General features: G+C 39.6%; 1 protein-coding gene across 1 annotated transcript in view; it reads left to right on the top strand.

Annotated features, from left to right (window-relative positions):
• sha (shavenoid) overlaps nucleotides 1-17,991 on the top strand; it is a 48,255-nt gene that overhangs the window by 22,730 nt on the left and 7,534 nt on the right. The window contains exons 4-5 of the mRNA XM_034328642.2: nucleotides 9,851-9,977; nucleotides 10,697-10,867. Of these exons, the coding sequence (XP_034184533.2) occupies nucleotides 9,866-9,977; nucleotides 10,697-10,867 (283 nt within the window). The 5' untranslated portion in view covers nucleotides 9,851-9,865. The remainder of the gene's footprint in view (nucleotides 1-9,850; nucleotides 9,978-10,696; nucleotides 10,868-17,991) is intronic.

The raw sequence follows: 17,991 nt of genomic DNA, 5'->3' as shown, positions 1-17,991 counted from the left end.
GTTATTTGTCGCGTTATTTACTTTAATTACAGCTCGTTCTAATTACACGGCTCGGTATTCGTTTCGTGCCAGTTCCCATGTACGAATCAATTCATCGAACGGGCATCAAAGCGTCGTAAAAGCTGGACGAATATCAAAGGGAACTCGATTAAAATTAATAACCGATAATCACACGAGACGCTTGTTCGCGATTCAATTACTCGTCACGGATGTTTGACGAGTACTCGACGGCTTGTTTCAGGACTTCTTTAATCTCGATAATTATACCTTTCCTCCCTGTTCGATCGTTTCGGCCTACACCACCCGGAATAATTCCATTTCGAGCAACTGATCGATCTCATTTGTCGTTACTCTTTTCTTATCCAATCTCCCGGTCAATATTAACCCTTTAATTATAGCGCGTAATGATCACAAAATCGATTCAATTATTATTCATTCTTGCGATGTCTGAATTAAGTCTGTCATAATTCCTGTGTCGATTAAAAGGCACCGATACCATAATCAAAAATTAAGCTCCAGGGTGAAAATAATTGAAAAACATTGTGCTAATGAAATCGATGAGGGGTTAATTCTGGATCCTCCAGGAAAATTTGACACACAAGCAACTGTGACCTTTCGAGTGATCGCGACGGGCAAAGCTCAAGTAAGAAGAGTTCACGGTGCCGAAAGCTGATCTTCATAATTACAAGCTCCCAGTTATTTCGGCCCTGTTCGCGTTCGGTAAAACGTTATTGCCGTGGACCGGTGGTCGGTCGATCGCGTTCCACGCATCGCGGGAACTCTTAATCTGAGATTTGCATAAAAACCCCGTCGTCCAGTTTTTCTTTTTTTATTTTTTCGTTCGTGGATCGCTTACTGGAAGTGCCTTTATCCGTTAAAATTCCCGATGCACCAGAGATATCGAAGGTCGTTTCTCGCCGCTCTTTACTGCGCTCCCGCGTTCCTCTTAACGCGGCCGCGATTTTTAGCCGGACAACAGCGTCTCGTTTCACGCTTAAATTACTCCTCTTCGGTTCGTCCTTCCTCGCCACCGTTATTACTACGCGAAAACATCGTTTCACCCGGACAATTTAACCGTTTCGTGTAGCAACTTCCTTAGCGCAGCGAGTATCCATTTTCAGCTTCGCGGATGGGTTCATTCTTAACGGGGAAAACCTTCGGACAGGTGTTTAATGATCCTCGACAGAGATTTTCCTTGACTGAAACGTTTACCTAGAAAATCATTTTCAACAGCAAGGACCCGTTAACCCTTTGAGGGACACATTTTTCTTCCCAACAAATTATTGGTTATCCAAAGATTTTTATCTGAGAATTATATAACTTGGAATCCCAAGTGTCTAAAAAGTACTCAGAAATTAATTCCGAATTGAAGAAAAATCTAAGAACAAAAGGTTAATCAGTAATCTTCATGAATTTTGAAAAAAGGAATCATGAAGCAAGGGTTAATTCAGCAAATCATCAGACTGAATGATCGATCGATATCGATTCATGGAAGTTTGTCCGCCTCGAAATTATGGCAACAAAGTCGAGAAGATATTATAATTTCAAAATAGGAAAGCAACGTTAGCGAAGGGGACCAGGTTACCGTCAAAGGAGAAGCATCGATGGCATCGCCGTGGCAAGACAAGTTGCGGACTCTCATCTTATTTACGATTCTCGAGTGGAGCATCGACGTTGCCCGTTAGTAACAGCGTTTCGAGTTTCCATCTCCTTTTTGAAGAGGAAACCCGCGTGGAGTATGAAACGTTCCCTGCGAACCTAGGGACGATGCTTACGCTGGATTGATGATCGCTCGGATGCAAAGCAAGCTTAATATGACCTATGTTCGTGAACTCGTGCTTTTCGAAATGTTTATGGCTGTCCGTGAATACGATCGCGATTAGCTATCGCCTGTTCCCACATTACCCTTCGTGTTCCCGTACGTTCACCATCAGTTATCGATCATTTTTCCCGGATTAAAATCACGTAGCAAGCAATTCCACGCGTTCGGAGATTTTTCTTTCGCTACGACTATCAGTTTCCATTAGCCTTTTCGAGGAGGATGATGCTCGACCATTAGAAGTGATACTATTATGCTGATTCAGCAACAATTAGGATTTTCATTCGACGTGATAATAATTTTTAAATGCAATAGAAAATTAGATTCAAGTTAGAGCTCTCTCCATGGTCCGCCATTTCAGCACCGCTTCAATTTCTTATCGTGCATCGATGAAGCCCATATCCCGCTATTCAGCGCTCGCCTCCTCCCACCAAAATCCTCTCATTTCTCAAACCAGTCTCTATGACCACAACTGTATTCCTTACCGGATTAAAAAATCCTTTCCTCTCTGGACGCGTTCTCTTAACGCTGCTATGCTTAGTCGCCATACCCAAAATCTACCTCCCTCTACCTGTTAAACTTCTTGATTCTCTCTTTTCCTTTAGGTCTTTCATGACTTCTACACTTCCACCCCTTCGAGGGGTGGGAGCACTGTGCTGCGGTGACTCTTCTCTCGTCCTCCTGAACTCCCCTATTGCCTCGGCAATGCTCCTCATGTCTTGGGGGTTTTTTTGAAAATTTTTCCCCTCTTCTACCCCATATAAATTTTTCCTCAACTTCCGATAGGTAATACCATACAGGATTCCTCATGCACCGCCGGTAAGGGGGCCCGCGATCTTGCCCCCAGGTTCGGCTTACCTACACTCATGAAATAACGAAAAAAAAAAAAAAAAAAAAAAAGCATCGATGAAGCAATAGAATTTCCAACATGGAAGCATTCACCTTCGAAAAGAAACCCGGTTTAATTTACAATCGTCCGTCCGAGGGGAGTGACGCGAGTCGGCCGATATTTCAACTCGAATCGGTTTTGCGTCACCGAAAGCCGGCATTAACGTCGTTCTTACGTTTCACTGGAAAAATTTAGTCTCATTTCCTCCGGTTGGCGACGATCGTAAATTACGCATCGATGTTGCAGTAAATTCGCGAACACCCATGAACAGGGGGATCGACGTGTTTTAGCCCCGTGCCAGAAAGAGGACGAACGTACAGAATGACTGCCGTAGCTTCCGACTACCAATTACGAACCGTAAGTCAGTAGGAAGCGTGCCAAGTGCGCTTCTCCTCGAAACTCTAAATGAAGATGGTCGACGATCATTATCGTTTCGCGTCCTGAAAAATACGACTCGGTTTGAAGGAGCAATTTGTCTGCTCGTTCCTCGTCGAGACGTGATTCACGATACTTGGTGTCGCCGATGGCCACGCTCGAGGATGTTTGCACGTCCTACCTGTTACCCGAATTCTCCGTCGAAATTATCCTTCTTGTAACCGTATACCGGAATTTCGTATAAAATAACCGGCTGGCGAATAATTTCGTCTTTTAAATCTGAAATCTATCGGCGAAGATTGACGCCTTTCGGGTGAAATATGATTGAATTTCTGTGAGGAACTTCGACTGCGGACGTCTTGAAATTAATTATTATTAGTCGTTGGAAGACTGATTCACGATACATGTGCAGCCTTCGGCAATGCTTGCTTTCAACACTAAGTTCCTGCAGAAATAATGTATTATCAATTGCCTTTCCTGGCGATGCAGCTCCTAAAAAATAAACCTATCTTAAAAATGCCAAAATTTTAAATAAAATTGCTTTACATTATTTTGCAACTTGGAAAATAATTCTCAGGAAACAAATTTAATGTTTTTGTCAACGTTAGAGGAAAGGGTGGTGTTCCGGCTTCCTCAGCCATCAACCACCGATGGTTTCATTGGCAACGCAATCCTAAGTTAACATATTGTAAAACTAATAAATTCCAATGTTTAAATACCTACGGTAATTTCTCTGTTTTGCAAGAAACAAAGTACATTTTGAACGGAAAAGTAATAATCTAAATTAACGTAGATTATATATGTCCGGACCTAAATTTTACTCAAAAATTATTACATGTAGATCATAAAATTACTGGATTACATCTTTGGTGAACTGCAATGTCAACGAAAAAGGGTATCGGTGCTCACAGGTGTTCTTCAACCCGAACGGAAGTCGCTAGTTCTTCGCGAAGTTATCTCCTCGTCGATCAAACATTGTAGATTCACCTTACCGGTCGATGCGGTTAGTGAATTTGATTATAAAAAGCGTGTTTCTTGAGCAACTTGTCAATCAGGAAAAAAAATCTCTAATTTTGTATGGATGAAGCGACATGACCATCGTGGAAAAAGAAGTTGCTTCCGGTTGAAAATTGAACAGTTTACAAGAGAAGCTTGCTAACATCGATTATTCATTGCTAACATGATAAAAAGTAGCATAAAATGGTACTTGTGGCGTATCAATTCAAAGCTCGAGATTTCCTAAAGAAGAAGATATCCTGCTGAATGTACCTATCACGGATGCTTGATTCGGACACAAGTGTTCGCGATGCGGGCTTCATTCGTTCCTCCTACAATTCCTATGGGATAAAATTGGTTCCATTGCGCAATCTACGATTTCACGTGTTCCGTTTCCCGTTTACCGCTAAGTCATCCTATAAATTATGTAGCCAGCCCGTTCTAAGCAATATATCAACTGCTTGTGCGAACATAAGTAGCGAAAATTAAGACGAGGACCGACGTTACTCATTAAACATCTACGAGATTCGAAGAAGAAGGCAATTAATTATAATAAAATTCTACAATGCAAGAACGACGATGAAGTTGCAACCCTCGAATGGTAAAACGTTTCATGGTTTATCAACGGAATCACCTATCGACCATATGCCATGGTCTAACGTGTCAACAAACGGTTCTTAAAATCATCGACAAACGATCGAGCAGACTTGAATTCCCGAAGAAGCGGAAAGTGTCGTTCTTCTTCCTCGATTCGGAGGATGGTGGACTTAAGTTCGTTCACAGGCGAATAATTGACTTTCGCTTCGATCGAAATGGAATTCTCTCGAGTTTCTCTTCGACGGACTGCCAGTTTGAACAAGTGAACAAACTAGCAGCTTCCAGGATTGGAAGTTTAAATTGACAAATATTAGAAGGAGGAAGCAGATGATGGGAACCGCAGCTCAGTCAACAGGCTGTGTGGATTAGCAAACAGGGAGAAGGCTTTTCTCTTTCGATTCTGAAGAGATTTCTTAGTTGCCATGATAGTTTGCTCTGGGTTCGCGATGCTGACGTGTGAAAACATTCGACAGTGGCATTTTTAAGGGTAAACTTTGAAAATAAATTATTTGAGATTAGAAGTCGAGGTGGAAGATGAAAAAACCAGGGAGTTGTTAATTTTTCATTTAAAAAACTGTTATTTTTGAAAAAGGTATAAATGAAATTTTGAATAAACTTTCTCTGTCTAAAAATCTTCATCGACCCACGTCCTTCTGCACCAAAGATCATCATCAGTGATTTCGATCGAACCTTCTCTAACATTACGTTCCAGATCATTTACATAATTACCGAATTTTATCGGTTAATAAAAAGTAACTCACCGCTCGATGAGCAGGAATTTTTCGAATGTTTCATCTGGAAAAAGGGAAAGCTTTGATTTCGAGAAAAATGAAACTGCTTAAGAGTCGGTTCCTAACCGATCCAACAAGTGTTAACTAACCCAGAATGGAAGGAAATAAATAGAATTAACCACCGCTTTCTACGCGTGGACATGCTGAAACCAGATCTGATACATTTCGTTTCGTGTTGAGGGAAAAAATAGTTCAGCCTGAATCTTTGAGAACCGTGTTCGGGGTAATGAAAACACCTTGTCAGGGATCCTATAACAGTATTTTTCTTGTCCCTTGTCACAATCATTGCCGAAGCATTTCCGTATTAGAACAGAACCATCTTCCTATTGCATCGTGGGACTCGGTGCTCTCTAAACACGTGCTTTACACACGTGTTACTCGTATACAAGTTGTAAACCGATAGCATTACCTGGCTCGATATTGTCCTTCCTAGGAATTTACAATTCCTTACGAAAGTACACCGACATTTAACTCTGCTAATCCCCAATCAGTTTTGTATAATCCTAAAGGAAAATTATTTACAGATTTATCTCCTAAATGTTTTCTATTTCTTAGAAATAAATTATTTCAAAATTTGCAATCTGAAATGTAATTCGTAGTTGAAGATTCTCCGGGTTAAATGAAATGGGGGGAAGGATGATTAAAAAGCAAAGTGATGGAAGCGAGTAAAAGCAGCTACGAGCGTGGGTAAGGGCAAAGCACGTAATTTAACACTATTATTTAATATTTTACCGGGGATGTAATCGCGACAGCTTGTTCTTCGCCAAAACTAACGGTCCAAGGATTAAGAAACTCCCGCGAAACGGTATTTTAATAATGTAATACGCGCCGACGCACCGGTTTCAATAGAGAGATTAACAACATAATGGGAGAAAAATGTTTAGGAGGATGTTTTATGGGATAGGGAACGCGTTTCCCTGGATGGAAAAACGAGGAAGTTATCTTCTTACCCGATGCTTCGATCGAACCATCGACGTGTTAGCATCTCAACCATAATTCCCTTAGAATCTTGGCAATTTCAAATTTCACCAATAATCCCCCTCCTGTATGATTGAATTAAAAAAAGAGGACGCGATAAATCGAAGTAAAACTCGAAGATTATCTTAAGGAGCTCGATTTTAAAAGGCTTTTAGCTTAACCATATTTATCTTCAAAATTATTCCAACATTTTATGAAACATCTTGTAAAAGGAGCACTTCGGCCAGTGTCATCGAACACGCGCGTGGTATCTGAAGGAAAATGGTGTCTCTCGTTTGCGAATCATTCGATTTGCTCGTATGTCACCCATGTGTAATGGATAAGTTGGTTTCGAAGAACCACTTGGGCAAATTCGCGATGCCTTGCCTTTTATTAAAGGGACCGACCAGCAAATAACAGGAAGACGGGAGTCCGTTCGCCATTGACCATCGAAAGGATGCACATGGATCGTCCGTGAAATCTGTGATCGAGGGATCATTGACTCTATTGTACGTGATCGGTGGAATTTTTCAGTGACGTCCTCGTTTCCTTTAAATTTATTATGAAACGGGTGATGGTTGTAGAAATAAAATTAAATGAACGCCAAAAAAAATATAAATGAACAAAATGCGAAAGGTTTCGTTCCAATTGGTCCACGAAAAAAAATATACTAATCCTTTTTCGAAGTCGGTTAAAAATAAATCAATATAAAGCGGTCTTGCGCGAAACAGACAATGGAGAAATTCGAAAAGGAAGACGAATTCCGTATTGCCATACAGCACGTGACGTAGATGCAATCTCTGGAGGAATCTACCTTGACACAGAACGCGCCATTTCGCAGTGCAATCGGTCACGTGCCATCTACAATCTGCTCTTCATCCTTGCTCGTCCACGACCTCTTCGCTTTGCATAATCTCGGATTATAAACCGGAAACGTATCACGCACCCGCGGACCGTGGCTGATTATCATCGAACGACGCGTGTCCGTGAAAAGGCAGGGTTAACTCGCGATCCGACTACCTGATTGTATAAAAAATAATCGTCCGGATGATGAATATTAAATAATGGAATTTTCTGCGTCGGTGATATTCGAGATCCGAGAAACAGATTTATATGGTATTACAAATGTTATTGCGGTTCAAGTTAACGACATTCTCATCCAGGCCATTCATAATTAAGTCCTTGCGAACGATGCGCTATCAGCAAAATTGCAGTGCATTTATCAGCTGCATTCAGGCTGCATTAGCAGAGGATTATGCTGAACATTCAAGGGAAAATGGGGATACATGCGTGTTTCGTGACGAGCATTTGATACCCTCTTCTCAAGCAATTCAATTGTAAGGAGTTTTAAACTGAATATGATTAATTCTTTCATAGTCTCAGGCTGTAATTAACATTTAATTTAAAAATTAAATATTAGGTTTGATAAGAAATAAGAAAAATAAGAAAAGACCACACATGGTCTTATTAATTGGAATTTAAATGCACAGCCAATTCCAGCCACGAGGAATTAAAATCAAATATATCAAATTTTTATTGAGATATGCTAATTTCGGTCCTTTTCTTCCACTTTAACGATCGGAGAGCCTTACCGTAATCGTTTCGTAAAACGCGATCTGTCGATCGTAAATTTTCTTTCTGTTACGTGAAATAGTGCACCCTGATACCTCAACACCTGTTAGAGCTTAAGTCCTAATCGTAATTCATTATGACAACTCTTTTAACGATAGGGGATTGATCAACTAAAGCCTCTGTACATAAAATTTAAAAATCTTCAATAAAAATTTTAGGATCGTGACAAATCAGCATAACGTCACCACTTGCTTTCGTGTCAATGTTCTTTCAAAGTTCTGAAATTTTGAAACTAACGCCAGTAAAATCGTCAATAGTGTCATTAATAAATCCTGGGGACTTAACAAAGGTTTAAGTGTTTTATTGAATTAATATTTCTTTTTTTAGTCGTATTACAGTGATTTATATTGTGCATTATGACAAATTGGTCATTTCTTTTAGTTAGCAAATAATTTTATTCTATTAGGAAGAGATCAATAGAGTCGTAAAGGGAGAGATACTGTGCTGTAAATTTCAATTGACATGAGAGAGGGAATTGAACGGTATCGCTCACGAGTGGAGCTATTCAGTCTGTCGGTAATTAGAAGGTAATGAGGCTGTTAATTGGTACCATTGGCAGGACTAACATGTACCAGTTCTTTTTGCAATAATTACATTTGATTGAAGTTGCCATTAGGTTCTCCAATAATTTGCTAATTTATGCCATTTGATTTTCTAATAATTTTCTAATTTTTGCCATTAGATTTTCTAACAATTTTCTAATTTTCCTCCAGATTTTCATTCAATTCCCATCGTTATCATTCCAAATCTTCCAAAACAAGAAAGGATATTCAGAACCCAATAAGTCATCAAAGAAAAAGCGCAAAAATTCGCTGAACCTTGGAAAAGGAATTCCCGCGCGTTTTCCATAAGGGGCTTATCTTACGCGTGCCATCCGCTCGATTGTGCATAACGCGGACACACGTCGCGTTGATGCACCGCTCGCGACACGCATCGAACGTGCAATTTATGCAACTACCGCGACCGTGTACTCGCTTCGGATACCATTCCACCTTGTAAGAAGATTCTTCGCAGACTTTTTTGGCCACGGAAGTAACATGACCCGTGTAACAATCTACTACTTGCGGTAATTCTACCGCACGTGTTTAAGAAACTTCACCGTTTCACATTCGACGACTTTCCTCGTCAATTTATCAATTATTGTCTGTAATTTGTCTCTTCTTTCGACCAACTATCTCTTCAATTTATTAACAGTATAAATATACCGTTACAGGAGAAACTTGATTTTTCAATCATACTTTGTTACGTTTCCATTTTTCAATTCATCGAATCGATTACGAATAACGGCAAGGAATTTTTTATTTCATGAAATTCGCTGACAGGGATGATTTAGAAACGCGAGGAAGTCCGCGCACGCGACTTTTTTTTCCATCGGCAAGATTTATTCCCTAAGTGCCAGGAACAGTTCGATGGCGGGAGGCAAGAAAGAGATTTCATGCGACACGTCCAGCAGCAACAGCTGAGAGGCTTTTAATGCTGATTAATTTCTCTCATTAATTCCAGTCGACCCAGGGGCCGCGCGTCTATTTTAACCTTGTACTTACTGTAATTTCATCACCGCGTCTGCTGAAGTCGTACAACCCTTAATACGTCAAGCAATTACTAGGTAAATAATTACAGGCAATTTAGAGGTATGATTCATAGCTAATTGTGATAAAAATCAAGATATCTCCATTTGACTTTGGGACATTATAATTTCTTTCATTTTCCGTCACCGCGAAAGACAAACTACATCCTCTTCGTCGCTCACGTTTAGCATGAAAATTTACGGTAATTTGCTCCACTTTGTTTCAGAATGCTGTGTGGAAGATGCGTCTTCTAGTTCTCCTCCTCGCGGGCTTCTTGAACGTTCTCGAGACTGCGCGTTGTCAAGAGCTTTCGGTCATCAGGCACTCCGATGGAGACATTTTCACGTTGGAAGGTAAGCCGGCTTCCGGCTGCAATTATACACCTCTTCTCGAGTGGAGTAACCTTCGTCACTATTTCTCATCGCGACGGAACGAAACTGTAAATTGCGTAATCATGATTTGCAGTGTCGAGAAACGGTACGGAATATTTTGAGAGAAAAAAATAGAAAAATTGAACGAGAGTTGAAACGAGTAAGTTTCATCGAGATTTTGCCCGGGCAGAAATACTGTTCGAGAGGGAGAAAAAGAAGTTTGCAACATATTTATCGTGAAATCACGATGTAACGGTTTGACAGCTGTATTTCACCTGGACTATACGTCGCGCCCGCACCGCCATGCGGATTTCTTCATCTTAGAAATTCATCTTCGAATTACGCGCGCTGGTACAGTTACTCGCACGAGTGAAACGACTGAAGTTTCTACGATTGCAAAACGAAAGGACTTTCACGCACATTTCTTCGAATAAGCATTTCTTTCGCGATCGCTGTTTGTTATAAACCTAAGAAAAAATTTAAAAATCATGTCTTTGCAGACTCAGTATTTATTTTAAATTTAAAATTTAATTTATAATTTCTCAAATTTTGTGTTATTTCATTAAACACTCCTTAAGTCCGACTTATGACTGACCCATCTCCTTCATTCAAGGGTCAAATACTTTGCAAAATTGTTAAATTTTTTTCATTACTCTAGGAGGTTAAATTATTCGAAATAATCGAAAATTATACCTGTTCAGGATCCTGCACGGAGGCATGCACGGTGCTTAGCAGCGGCACAGCGAGCCCCTACACGCGTAGTCCTTCAACGGCAGGACTCGTTCCTCCGAACAACACCTGCACCTGCCAATGCAACTACGGTCTCCCTACCTTCCGGGAGGATCTTCACATCTGCGTGAATGATATTCATGGTAAGCCGTTTTAATCCTCCACTCGTACGGTTATTTCTCGTTAGAAATAATCAAGGAGAACGAATGCAAATTTTTTCTTTCTATCTTAAACGAACGAAACCTTCGCCGTATCTTCTTTTTTATTTAATTCGATATCGTCTATACGGTCAGAAAGAATCGAGTGCACCCAACGGTACAACACTCGTGGTACGTTTCGTAATGGCTCATTTCGTCCGCAATCACCTGAATCGCGATTCAGAAGTCCTGTGATTTTTTTTTGGTTCTTTAAAAAACTCCTTTGCACTCCTAGGCGCCGCTTTAAGAGGCTCTCTCCATGGTCCGCCGTCCGAGGGTTAATTTGCATCCGTTGACAATATGCGAAATAAATGAATCGTAAACGATTAGATATTAAGCTTTAAATTAGCTGTACGAGAATGCTGTTCGCCAAACAGTAATTTAGCCGAGTCAAGTGTTTTCCTTTGAGCGCGGTACTATCTCAAGTGTCATTAGCTTAACCTTTCACCCTACAAGTAACTAGTCCTTCGTAAGTAGAAATCCTGGTGATTGTAGCTTCCACGAGGGACATTTCACAGGATACAATGTATAAGTAATGATAGAGAAGTTGCAGAAATATATGAATTCTATTTCGTACTTCATCGTTCGTGCTCTCAGCTGAAATTTCCTTCAACCGTGATCGAGCAGTTACCTGCACGTACTGTTTTCAATTGAACCGTGTCATCAGAAATGATTGCTCCAGCTGTTTCGAGCAAATCGTTCTCGTACAACGCGCTTCCAACTTGACCGCGGCAAAATCATAAACGCTCCGCGTTTTGTTGTCCCTTTATTCTGGGCGTTACAGTTAGATCAGGGTAATTGGATATAATTAATTTTCTATAATTTCTGGGTAACTGTACTGGGTGGGTTGGGGTGCGAATTGGAGCGAAGAAGATTCGATGGCTCTAAATAAGTTAATTGGAGTAATTATGTGGGAGCTAGGGTGGGTCTGCTGCCCCTAAAAAAATTAAATTAACTCCCTCATTATTTTATGATTTTAAATTCCTATAATTTCTAAAATTGCCAAGTTCAAAAATTCTAGAATTCTAATACTTGTTAACGAAACTAAGGAACCCGGCCCACCTGTGCTGCAGCCCTTCTTTCACGACAATTACAAACGAAAAATTAAAGTTCGATCCGCCTAATGAATTGAAGCTGAAAGGTACCCTTCATTATCGTCCATAAATTAATCGATCTGCATGATCAGCAAGCAAGACATGCAGTTAAATCAACATAATCAGAGGGTGAAACTTAATGGACTAATTGGATTAATTTGCAATTTGAAACGTGGAGACTGTGCTTTCAGTAGCAAATTAGTAGGTAAGAAAGATTCCCTTGAAGCCAATCTACAAACCTTGTATTTTCCATTTTTGATTCGTTCAATTCTTAAATGACCGTGTAACAGACACGATTTAAATATTCATTATAAGTCACTTTAAGTAGTAATCATTCCGCAAACTGCCTTCCTTTAATTTTGTGTATCAATTATTACATCAATGTCAATTTTCCTTCTGAGCAATTATAGATGGTATCTGAGGTAAAAATTAACCCTCTGGACATAAAAAATAAATCGAGCTGCACTTAAGAAATAAATTCAAAATTTAAGGTGTTCAAGAGAAATTCTTGCTGAAATTATCGCAATGAAGGTATTCGCGCTAGAAGGTACTTACCTGCATAGTTGTAAATTAGCGATTAGAGATCTCACGCGGATTTGCGACTTTGTATGGTGAAATATATTCACTTTGCCAGTTCGTGAAATCTCCACGACCTCTGGCAACTCGTAGAAACGATCTCGAATTTCTAGGATCGCGAAAACCACGACTCGAAAGCATAGACGACACCTTGGGAACTTTGATGCACGAATGAGATATGGGGAGGTGTGAAAAAAACCTTGCGGAATTCGTCGTGATAAAATTAATGAGGAAATCCTGTATAATCATTTTATGCAATTTTAGCAAAAATTTACATAGAAAAATAGAGACAATGGACTTTTGTTACAACTAATGCTTTCGATTCGCGCCTAGTTGAGTATTAACAAAAAAATTAGTCTAAAAATTTTTTTAATTCATTAAAAATTGTACGTAGGGAAAGATAGACAAGGTTTTCGATACACGGTTGAGTTTATATCTCTATTACCATAGAAGGTACTTAATTAAGAAGACGTTTGAATATTTATCAGTCAGACGAAAGATTCTTGATAATCACAGAAAATCGTGATTCGTTGAATAGCTCGTCGATTGATCGCAAGCTATGAATAATAATGGAATACCTTCACGATTTCTGACCCTTATGGGATCCGTGCACGTTTCGCGGCACCTATTAAAGTTCGTTCCATAATACCAGGCAGATTGGATGATACATCATCTACACTGATTAGTGCACGTCATGCGTGTGGATCACGATCCGAAATCAATGACCACTGTCCGTCATCCTACAATCCCTTATTTACCTTATTAAAAACTACCCTGATCGAGTATGGTTCACCATTGGTGGTCTTACATTGAGAGCACTTGTCCTCGAATGATTGATCGCTTTATTATTAGACTAATTAAATTGAAAATTTTAATTCGATGAAACACTGTAGAGCATCATCCTCAAACGGAAATTCTGACTGAGCATAAATGTACAATAGTGTCTTTCAAGACCTCCCTAACATGGTTCACAAAGAATTATGATTTTCTATGGAACGACATCCATAGAATATAAATGATGTTTGAAGAAGATTTTTGAAGGTGGTCTTGTAGAAAGTGTCAACGTCATCAAACTACAATCCACGTTGTAAAACTACTATGAATTATTAATTAACAATAGTAGAAACCTGTAGGCATGTTTTCAATCGCGATTGTAATTTATTCATCGTGCAAGAGGAGGATTCGTGTAATATTAGAAAAATGCATCCACCGAAAGCTTATTACCTGCCGTAATATCTTTCTCATCTATGAAACTCTTCGTGTATCGCTTCAGATTTGATGTACGTCGGGGAGAAAGGATTAATATTTCACTGTACACTATAATTTCATTCCTCTATTCAGGCGTATGATATCCATGTTATAATCATCATTCCAAAATCAAATCTCAGTGACGTTATTTAATTAAATCGTTCAGGTAATTCCCATGATAGTTTATCGGTTTGCTTAGAATCGTAGAGATTCCTTGGAATGCACTTTTCTAATGCATGAACTTTGTCCACGACCCGACACGACCTTAGCCTATTCACCGATTCCATTCCACTATTTTAAAGCTGTTGGTGAATGTTTAATTTTATTAGCAAACATTAACACTATTTATTTTTTTAACCATTTAACCAGAGACACGATCTTAAAATTATTTTTCGATTACCCTGAATACCCAATTTCCCAAAGCAAACTTTGACGATAACAATCAAAGAACTCATCAAGTACTTGAAAGTGCATAATGCATCGGTAGAGTAGTACATCTACGTGATTCTTCGAGTTCATCCAAGAAGGTCACTCGGAGATCTCATCTCGTAAGTTTGAGCCCCGGAGCTGCAACAAACCGCCGTACCTTCCCGTGTTGTACACGTGAAACTTAATTTCCGTTCGTTGTCGAGCACCCAAAGGACACCTGGACGTCTTCCTCCAATAATTCAGAATCTTGCAATAACATTCCTGTGTCTTCATATCATTTGCATACGTTTGATTTATTCGTAGCAGAGAGCATCAGAAACCATTTGCATTTAATAAGAATTCCAATCGAACTTGATAAAAATCTTAATGGTATTCCATTGTTCTCCGTGTTACAACTGTGACCTTAATCTTTCGAAGACCTCCAAACCGATATACCTCGACGCACGCAATTCTAATATCAATTATCCAGGAAAAATCTAATATCCCCTGGAAAAATGATGGAAGACTGATTCGACCGGAAGTGGACATTGGTATAAAATTACTGTTACAAGTTTCCAAGTAGGATTATCGGACGATTCTTGCGAGAGCCAATCGATGATATCTCAAGCATTCGTGCTGTATACTTGAATTTTTTTCAATTGCACACTCGAAACCTTAATCGCGCCTCCATCTACGAGATGCTTAATATTCAACGACTAATGCGATTCCCTCTGGTCATCCGACTGTTCAACCATCAAAAAAAGATTCATTTATAGATACAGATATCCATCATTCCATTTCCTTGGTAATTGCCTTCATCACGCCCACGAAATATTAGCGAAACCATTATTCATATTTACACGTAGTTGATAGATTTTCCTTGAATGGTTTTCGCGTTGATGAAAATCAAGATAACAACAACCTACCGCGATGATTATCCCATTAAATTATCCCGATGGTATGCAGCGAACCGTGCAAGAACATCAATTATATCGCCACCGGGAACAGCTGTTTTTTGCAGCCCCGTGTCGCGTCACCGCGACAGGGCATCCCCATAAATTTCACAGGTTTTCCTCTCATCAATTGCCGCCAGTTTTCCTCAGCAAACAAGAAACGGTACCAGTCTTACCTGTTCCACGAAACAGGCGAATCCGTGAGGAATCCGTGTGACGATGATATTTCATTCCCTCCCTTAGCGAATTTTCTTCGTCGCCTGGGAACGAGGTTTCCATCGGAATCCTCGAACCTCGAATTTCTACCGTATTCCAAATTTGTCGATTTATTATCCATGAATAAAACAGTAGCGCTTGTCGCAAAAGGGAATTTACAGTTAGATAACCGTGCACGGTTTCGCGCGAATAATTCTGCCCAGTGAACTCGTGAATGGTTTTAAATAGACGCATTAAATAGTCATGTATGCATCCCTTTTAAACAGCGTCTGGTTTGTAAGCCGGTGGTAAGCAATGGGAAAAATCGCGAAGTCGAACCGGTGCTAGCCGTGGTTCTTCAGGGTCAAACGGTCGTGTGTCTCCTGCGGTCCCCAAGGCCGCTCGCATCTTCTATGCGACCGATAAATAACCGATTCGCGAGAATACGGCTGCATTCGATGAACGGAGACCAGCAGAACACACGGTACCACTGATCGAAAGTACCGCAAGAAACAATATCTCTTTCTTGCCAACCGTGTCCAGCGGATCTTCATCCTACGACCAGTAAGATGATGTAGTTTGCACGTTCTTACAACCCTTTCATTACGTCGTCGAAAAAAGATTGTTAATTGCTGAATCCCATAGGACATGTAATATCAGTGGTGTAAGCAGTAATTAGTCAGACTTAATTCATATTTGGATTTGAAAAAAATATGCATCGAAATATATTACTTACAGGTGTTTGCTGTAATGGATAATTTACAATTAATAGCCAGCCTTTATGATTACCTGTAATTATTCTGTCTATGCTATTCATTATCTTCGCTTCGATGCTATTAAATTTACAATTTTTTAATTCTAAAATTTTGATATTCTAAAATTCTAAAATTTCTCTCTCCAAATACAATTTTTACAAAATTTAATTGCCTACAGTGAAACGCTTTCCATAAGTGCGATAAAAGACATACAGCCGACTCGAAGTAACCTCTGCCCCGGTTTATCACCAGCGGTCCCATAATTCCACGATTCCTATTTCCGAGTGACACTATCTATCAGCGCGGTTAGGGGACACGGTTCGGTTTCGTGGATTCATGGTGGTTCGTCGAAGGTCAGGGTTCATCGGCGTGGATCGTCCCCGTTGACTCGTTTCTTCGGGTCGAGCTTGCCGATCGTTAATCAACCAGTCGTTATCCGATGTTGGATCGAAGACGCAGGTAGCCGGAGCAACGCGATCCTATGAGTAAACGGGGACACTGAGAAGAGAGCTGCCGGCGTTAATTGCTCTCCGCCGTCGATTATCGTAAATCGCGGCCGCCTTAATGAGGAAACACCGACGTTCGAATGGAGTTGAATGAAAGAACCGCTTCGATGTGGCCTCTTCATGAAAGTGAGAACACAATCCAATCTTTCGTGATCTTCCTATCCTTACAGTCTAATAGAATCGATATGGACATTTTAACCCTTTGATGATTCGTTTAAAATTTTTTGGCTTTATTGTATAATGCAGGAATTATGGTAATTTCAAGAGGGAAGTGTATAAAATATAAATCGCATCGCGCGACTAAACACGATCGCAAATCGCGTCGATGGTACCGGTTCCTTAACGAGCGAGCGCAATAGGATAATGCTTCCCCGTTTATCAAGATTTAAGTGTTTAACGTACCTACTGTACACTCGGTTGGAATGCCTCGCAATGAGTAGAACGGGTTATTCCGGAAAATGCCGTTCTCTATTAAACATTTAAGAGGATGTTTAAATTATCTGTCACCTATAACGCGTCAGCCAACTGGTTTATAAACAATACAGAAACAATGTACATTTCTCTGTGACAGCGTCGAACATAATTTAAGGCGAATTTGTGATGAAGAAACGTTTCTAGTTTTTCCACGTGGAGAAGATATGGACGTTATTGGACGATGAGAAAAATTTATAGGATAATATCGAGTCTAGCTACATATGGTTTGTTCATTTTGTCCGTTTAATGGGTCGATAAATTGTTGAAAGTGTTTCGCAGAACAGATTTATTTCGAGGACTGTTTATTTCACGGCATAGAAATCGTCATTTTAACGGACTGCTTCCCGGTTGGTTGCGCGATAGCTGGTATTAGAATTATCTAATATCAAAATTATGCGACACGTTGGAATTGCTCGATCGATTGGAAATGGTACGCTACTGATACTCATTAGCGGAAATGGGATTTTTAGAGGGGGTGGGCAGAGTTAGAATTTTAGAATATTAGAATATTAAGATAATGAAATATTAGAAAATTAGAGTATTAAAATATTAGAATGTTAGATTATTCAAATATTAAAAAATTAGGGTATTGAAAGATTAGAATATTAGAAAATTAAGGTATTAGAATGTTAGAAAATTAGGATATTAGAAAATTAGAATCTTAGAATCTTAGAATCTCAGAATCTCAGAATCTTAGAATCTAAGAATTTTAGAAAATTAGAATCTTAGCCCCTTAAAGTCCTAGAATTTTCTAATACCAAATTTTTTAAATATTCGAATTTCCAAACCTTAGAATAGAACTTTTAAAATAATGAAGGAGAATAGTGAATGATATTCATTTTATCCAATGATTTAAGCAAC

Source organism: Osmia lignaria, chromosome 1 (assembly GCF_051020975.1).
Source record: "Osmia lignaria lignaria isolate PbOS001 chromosome 1, iyOsmLign1, whole genome shotgun sequence".
NCBI lineage: Eukaryota > Metazoa > Arthropoda > Insecta > Hymenoptera > Megachilidae > Osmia > Osmia lignaria.
This window is presented reverse-complemented; position numbering and strand designations above follow the sequence as displayed.